At 44.0% G+C, this 7345-nt stretch overlaps 2 protein-coding genes across 2 annotated transcripts; one reads left to right on the top strand and one right to left on the bottom strand.

Annotated features, from left to right (window-relative positions):
• The first annotated feature begins 1399 nt into the window (after positions 1-1399).
• On the top strand, positions 1400-4235 carry LOC100273895 (uncharacterized). The gene is given in 2 exon segments (NM_001148287.1): positions 1400-1879; positions 2953-4235. Coding segments are annotated over 2 exon segments (1479 nt in total). The 5' UTR covers positions 1400-1532; the 3' UTR covers positions 4085-4235.
• A 172-nt stretch (positions 4236-4407) lies between these two features.
• On the bottom strand, positions 4408-5010 carry LOC100275151 (uncharacterized). The gene is made up of 2 exons (NM_001362849.1): positions 4901-5010; positions 4408-4653 (listed from the first exon to the last, which is right to left on the bottom strand). The coding sequence occupies exons 1-2, from the start codon at positions 4986-4988 to the stop codon at positions 4550-4552; spliced, it is 192 nt and encodes a 63-aa protein (NP_001349778.1). The 5' UTR covers positions 4989-5010; the 3' UTR covers positions 4408-4549.
• Between the last annotated feature and the right edge of the window lie 2335 nt (positions 5011-7345).

Raw genomic sequence — 7345 nt, 5'->3', positions numbered from 1 at the left:
CTTGGCAGTTGTACCTATCAGTAAAATATTTGTTGGCAGGTACATGGGAATGAACCTGCCAAGAACATTTTATACACATTTCAAGCTTACGAAAATAAGTGGCACAGAAATATAAAGGAAACAAGTAAGTGCAGAGACAAATGGTAGAGGTAATGTCCTCAGAGAAAGACAAGTTTAAGTCTGAAACATTACATATCGTGGCACAGAAAACAAGTGATTTAGTATTTTCGCTTATATTGGTGCATACTCATATAGTGCCAAAGGGTAACATTGCACATAAAAGGCACAAAAACATTGTCTTCAGTTCAAAAACATGAAGAACAGTCCAATCAACACCACTGGATGCCGTGGAACATAAAGTATGGTATACCAGGCGCATAAATCACAGGATGAAAAACTACCTAACTTCATACCTACAACAGTTCTCTGCATCTGCTAAATCCTATGGGCTTGGCAACAAAAAATACGAATTTTTAACACAGCAGCAGTGGTAATGTAAATTTTTACTCACTGAACTTTTCGTTTCAAGAGGTACAAGAACCTATACCTCTAGTAGGGATGGATCTGGGCCGCAAGACGGTGAATGAAGCACAATACGACTTGAGTTGTAAATCAATCGGAACATAAACAATGATTTGCCGTGGAGTTGCAAAGCAAATTACCTTAAGAACGGGAGATTTAGTGCCCACCAAGTCGAATCGAAGGGGATGCGTCTGGATCTGATGGCGCCGTTGATGGTCGGAGACGGAAGCCAATGAATCGGACGCGACGAACCTCGGCGGAAGCGGATGTGACCCCTCTTCGTCTTCGGTCGCGAACGGCACTGCGTGCTCACGACGTCGACTTCGTCTTCTGCGCACCCGAGCGGGCCCGGTGCCGACTCCACCGGCCGACGGGAGATCCGCCGCCGCGTCGCCTCCAAAAATCGCCCTTCCGTGGACGGGTGGAGACGGAGCGAGGTGGAGCGAGAACTTTCCGGTGTCTGGCGCGGGCGGCTCCTTCCGCGCGAAGAAGGCGAGGGGGCGGCTACAGTGAACCGCTGCATCTGGCGTGAGAGAGAAGAGTGTCGCGAGGAAGGGGAGAGGGGAGCGCTCACCGCTGCGCGAGGTAGGGGGAGACTGTAGCCCCTAAACGATGAACAGTATTAGCGTAGGGGAGGTGAAGAGGCAAGCGTTGCAGTCAATCTTACCTTATTTTATGTATGAGAAATTTTATAGAGCTCCTCGGTACTCCAACTCGCAGCCAACGGATATTTTCGCCACTGCCGTGCAGGTAAAGAGGACACGTCACAGGTCTGGATTATCTCCATTTACCATATTGCCCCCCCTGTTTTTCCTTTGAGAAGCTTCAAGCTCACACCGGCTAGCTTCCCTCAGTCGCAGGCTCACAACATCATCAGCTCACTCTCTTCTCCATCCTCTTCTCGGTTATCCCACCAACTCCCCAACCCCACCCCAAAGATCAGGTTTCGATCCACGAACCCCCTCCCAATCCTCCAAAGATCACCGCTCTCAGACCCCTCCTCCCCGGCAATGGCAGCCGGTGGCCCAGCGCTGCTGCGTGCCCTCCTCGTCGCGGCCCTCTGCGCCGTCCCGTGGCGGGCCGAGGCGGCGATCGGGGTGAACTGGGGTACCGTGTCCAACCACCGCGCGCCGCCTGGCGTGGTGGTGGACTTGATGCGCGCGAATCGGATCAGCAAGGTGAAGCTCTTCAACGCCGACCCGGGAGTCCTGCGCGCGCTCGCCGGCAGCGGCATCCAGGTCATGGTCGGCGTTACCAACGACGAGCTCGCAAGCATCGCGGGGTCGCAGGCGGCTGCAGACGACTGGGTTGCGCAGAACGTGTCCCGTTACGTCGGCCGCAGCGGCGTCGGCATCCGGTGAGCCCCAGAATTTCTCTGGATCTCTCGCAATGTAGCATTGAAGTACAACCTTTTTTAGTCTTGCTTCCTCAGTCTTAGAATTTGGTTGGGCAACCCAGGATTTATGTAGTCAATGTACTTGAATTGGGTATATGTGGTGTCACTTTTTAGCTTTCAGTGGAGTATTCGCTTTGTTGAACTCCCTTGATTCTTGTGGAGCCGATGATGAACCTTTTTGTATGTTTCTTGTTTCGTGGGCATGAAGATGAGATGTTTCAAGTATTTTTTTTTAATTTGAATGAAACGTTTCTAGATGCAGTGCTTTAGTTTATTTAGCTTTAGTGGACTGTTTTTCGAGTCAATAGCTGATTGGTTTGGTGCAGAAGATGATCTCTTTTTTTTTCTTAATGTGGTTGCATAGATGTGGAGCATTGGTAATTCGAATTATGTGAAGAAGCTGGTCCATTTGCTCATCTTTTGTTCAGTTTGGTGCCTTTGCTAAGATATCGGTATAGTTATTTGAATTTGCAGTGACATATCTGGTTTCATCTATTTTGAATGTTTTATCATAGAATTCGATTAGTACATCTATATTCTTTTCAAGCATTATTTCTGCTTGTCTTTGTAGCAATATAGTGTTCTTTATAATCTGTATTAAATTGCAAGGGACTTGAGCTGCTGTCACTTCAAAGCAAGCAATCACTCTGTTGTTCTTCATATTGCACAAAAATTAAATTTCATCCGTCAAGTTGCCTAACACAAATCATGTTATTCTTTGTTTACGCAAAGTGAAACTGACCATTTAAATTAGTAGACACCAATAATAGTGAGAGGTTAAGAGTGATGTGCAAATGGTCAATAAATTATTATGAGAGCATTGCAGAATTACTGCTCAAGAAAACTGGTATAGTTGATTCAGGTTAACGATGCTTAGTCTGGCAAGTGATTTGTTTTTGCGTGTTCTTTACGAAGTTACTTTCTTTTTCATCAAATTTCACTTGGAATCTTGAATGTGGTGTGTCCATACAGGATTGACCGATTGACTCTGAAACAGTTGATTTCTTTGTCTAACTATGCATTTGTTTTTACAGATACATTGCTGTGGGCAATGAGCCTTTCCTGACAAGCTACCAGGGTCAATTCCAATCATATATCATTCCGGCGATGACAAATATTCAGCAATCACTGGTGAAAGCTAATCTTGCTAGCTATGTAAAGCTAGTAGTTCCCTGCAATGCTGATGCTTATCAGAGTGCTTCTGTTCCATCTCAAGGAGTATTCAGGACTGAATTGACTCAGCTAATGACCCAGCTGGCTGCTTTTCTGAGTTCTAGTGGGGCTCCATTTGTCGTCAATATCTATCCATTCCTCAGTCTTTATCAAAATTCAGATTTCCCACAAGATTATGCGTTCTTTGAAGGATCTACTCACCCAGTAGTAGATGGTCCGAACGTGTACTACGATGCATTTGATGGGAACTTTGACACATTAGTTTCTGCTCTCAGTAAAATTGGCTACGGGAACCTACCAATTGCAATTGGTGAGATTGGTTGGCCTACTGAGGGAGCACCAAGTGCAAACTTAACTGCAGCAAGGGCATTCAATCAAGGGCTTATCAATCGTATTACAAGCAACAAGGGAACTCCACTCCGACCTGGTGTGCCACCAGCTGATGTATATCTTTTCAGCCTTCTCGATGAAGAGGGGAAGAGCATACTACCAGGAAACTTTGAGCGGCACTGGGGAATCTTCTCCTTCGATGGACAAGCCAAATACCCCCTGAATCTTGGGCTGGGAAATTCAGTACTGAAGAATGCCAAAGAGGTTCCGTACCTTCCATCACGTTGGTGTGTCGCAAACCCTGCTCGGGATCTTGACAGTGTTTCAGATCACATGAAGCTTGCGTGCAGCATGGCGGATTGTACCACTCTGTACTACGGAGGTTCATGCTATGGCATCGGGGAGAAGGGCAATGTTTCATATGCTTTCAACAGCTACTATCAGCAGCAGAAGCAGGACCCAAAGAGTTGTGATTTTGGTGGGCTTGGGATGATAACATACCTTGACCCATCTATGGGCGAATGCCGCTTTCTTGTTGGTGTTGATGATAGCAAGAGCTCTGCAGTCGCCTCTTGTGGCGGTGGATGCTGCGGGGTCTGCTGTGGACTCTGGGTTTTAGCTTTGTGGGTGCTCACGTACCTTAGAATGATGGGTTCCGCTTGATTCTCAAATTGATATACCTTTGTGCCAATGTTTAGAAAGATTGTACAATTGACTTCTAGGTCTAGGAAGGAATGGACTGCACTGTCGCCACATGAGATTAGGAAACCAGGATTTATATATATAATTTAATTTATTGTTGAAAATTATGCCCATCTCTGAATCTGTTTTCCATTAGTTCCCGGGAACTATATACTACATCCGTTCATTTTTATTTGTCGTGTTTTAGTTCAAAAATGATCTAGTGGTCGATAAATATTCAAGAACTGAGATAATATACTATATTAAAGCTATGGTAAATTCTCCTTTTGTTGTAGCACCTGATGGAACCAAAGAGATGTTTTATTGTCATGCATGCTGCAGCATATATATCATATGCTCACAGAAAAGTGGCGGGATACTATAACAACTTTCCGGCGGAGTTTATTATGTATCATCATGATACTGTATTTATGATCTATCTCGAATTCAGCGGGTGGACGGTGGTGGCGTGGGCGGGCAACAGTTGTCGCCGCAGCAGGCGTGGCCGCATGTCACCTTCGGATGCTGCACCAGCCAGCAGCATTGGCATGCTGAAATGAAATGAAATGCATCCATGATCAGTATCGGACTACCAGGATCAGGAAAAGCTGTGAGATGATGCCAACAGGCTAACAGCATATGAGCATGACTGATGGCCTAACTGCCTGCAAGGCCGTCAGGGACACTCCTCTACTGATGACAACAATTTAACAGCATCTTTGGTCGGTGGAATACTAAGAAATGAATGAATGAATCAATCAATCAATCTAGTGAAGAGAATATTCCGCACAGACTTACGGAGTGAGGCCGTCGCCGTTGTGATGAAGAGTGCAAGCAACATGATCCATGCCACAAGGGCGAGGACAGTGTTCTTTCTGCGGCTCATGCTCAGAGTTCTTGTCTCAGCTGAGATGGTAATGTGCCATCTGCTACGTATATATATATATATATAAAGGGATCGACGACCCGACCGCCTATGCAATTGTGATAAGATGCAGCCGCTTTGCTGGACTTGACTGATCCGACACTCTAGATCTCTCTGTGTTGACTCGTCAGATGCTGGTTTTTTTTTATAATTTCTTTCCTACTTGACGTTCCGTTTTCTTCGAATACAACTTTGGCTGTTCTGTGGCTACATGGATTAACAAGCTACAGGAATTTACTACGCACCGAATTTCTTGCACATACAACATATCTGGAATTTGTCCTCAGATAAACAAATCAGATTTAAAACTAAGCAACATGAATCCAGCAGGATTTTGGTCACAAGAAATTTCAAGATATCATCAGTAGCTAATTGATATTTCTTTTGAAATTTTTATGCTGCTTTCATTTCAACATTTTAATAAACATCTCGACAGTCTAGGGTGTTTGTTATTCAGTTGCCAGCAACTCAATTTAGCAATACCTGATTGGTGTCCATAGAACCTTTCAGGGGTTCCGCCATCTCAATGAAAAAAATATACCGTATGTTTTAGTTGCTTGTATGAGCAAAGAAAATATACCGGCGGGTTGGTCGCTTGCTTTTGACTCCAAAGAGAAACCAAAACAAGACAACAATCTGAATTAATACTTTCTACGCCTTTTAATTAATTCTCTTTAGGAAGATTAATTAAAGAAAGAAGGCTAAAAGATTAAACGATAACTAAAAACATCAAGGTATACGGATATGACAGAATGATTCGTTCTAAATTCATTACCCTTCTTCGTTCATTATTGTGAATAATTACAAAAATACCTTTGACTTATGGAAAACACGAAAGCAAGACAATACAACTTCGAAGGCAGAGCAATTCAGTTCTCTCTCGTTCCTGGTCGCGAGTTCTGTGGACATTGTTCGTTATTTATAATGGCAGAATATAATTTCGTGTAAAATTACACACATGTTCATAAACTCTCTATATATGAACTATGACTCTTGCACTCTTGCAGTGGTAGTGCTTTCTTTTTCCTCCATTGACGTGTTGGCCAAGCATGCATCTCACCTGCTTTTGCTTCATATATTATTAGTACCGCGGAACTCAAGCTTCTTCTCTCCTTTGCTCCTATCTGCCCGTTAATCCCATGAGGTTGAAACTTCCTAGCTTCATCTCTGCTTCACGCATCGTTGCAGACGAAGGACAGCTTCACTATCATTTTATAGTATCTGAAACATATTTGACTGATAATACAATTCTTTGAGGACTTTCAGCAATAGAGGCCTCCAACACCGTAGATCACTGGATCCTTAAGGGTTGATTTGATGACAAGAGAATCACGGAAGAATTTGAGGGGATTGAGGGGGAAATAAACTAATTTCCCCCTTAATCCCCTTCAATCCTCTCGTGATCCCGGGTCACCAAATCAACCCTAAAGGAATAATTCCCTGTGTGCCATTAGAAATTATTGCTACTGTCCTATATGTCATACATAAAAAAAAATTGTCCTATATGTCACTCGATGACATCCAAGGGAGTATAAATTTCAATGGCATATAGGGAAATTTTCCATCCTTAAAACACTTGTTGTTTGATTCGTGTACCAGCACATGCAGCACCAGCAGCCGACAACCTCGGGTTAGGCTTGTCGTGCTCGTGCGGGCACAAGCCGTGTAGGCACGAATGCAGCATGGGGTAATGCAGGGGCACCAGCACACGCAAGTCGAGGTTCAGCAAACACGCAGGATCCTACTAGTCGTAAATTGATCCTCGGAGAGAAAAGTTGCAGATTTCATTTACAATTTAGATGAACGCATGTAACGAACTGGGCATAAATTGTTAGAATTTGTACGGTCTAGTTCTCCTAAATTCGTATGTAAAATTTTTAATAAACCCCAAAGGTGCAATAGCTATCTTCTTTAATACTCCCTCCATCTTAGAATACTAGTCGTTGTTAGAATTGTAAGCAGATATTATTAACATCTGATCATCCAAAGAGATTAATTATTTCAATTGATAGTTTTTTCGGATATCCGATAAATATTGAATATAGTATGGTTGATATTATCCGAATATCCGGATATATCGGATATATCCGGCCTACTATCTGATTAGTATTCGGCGTTGATTCAACCCAACGGCAAGCCGGCAAGGGTTCGGTGGACAGGTAGCTGCAGCGGGCGGCGGCCACTCTACATCGGCAGGCAGTGGGCGACGCCACTACATCACCACTCACAACTCACCAGCCACCAGGTAATTGCAATCGTTGCCCCATTTTGATACCTTTGTACTCTTTGGTCTTTAGTTCTTTACTCTTTAGTCTCTA

The sequence above is a fragment of the Zea mays genome, chromosome 7, assembly GCF_902167145.1.
Source record: "Zea mays cultivar B73 chromosome 7, Zm-B73-REFERENCE-NAM-5.0, whole genome shotgun sequence".
Classification (NCBI taxonomy): domain Eukaryota; kingdom Viridiplantae; phylum Streptophyta; class Magnoliopsida; order Poales; family Poaceae; genus Zea; species Zea mays.
The sequence above is the reverse complement of the archived record's forward strand: the minus strand, read 5'-3'. Positions and strand labels throughout refer to the sequence as shown.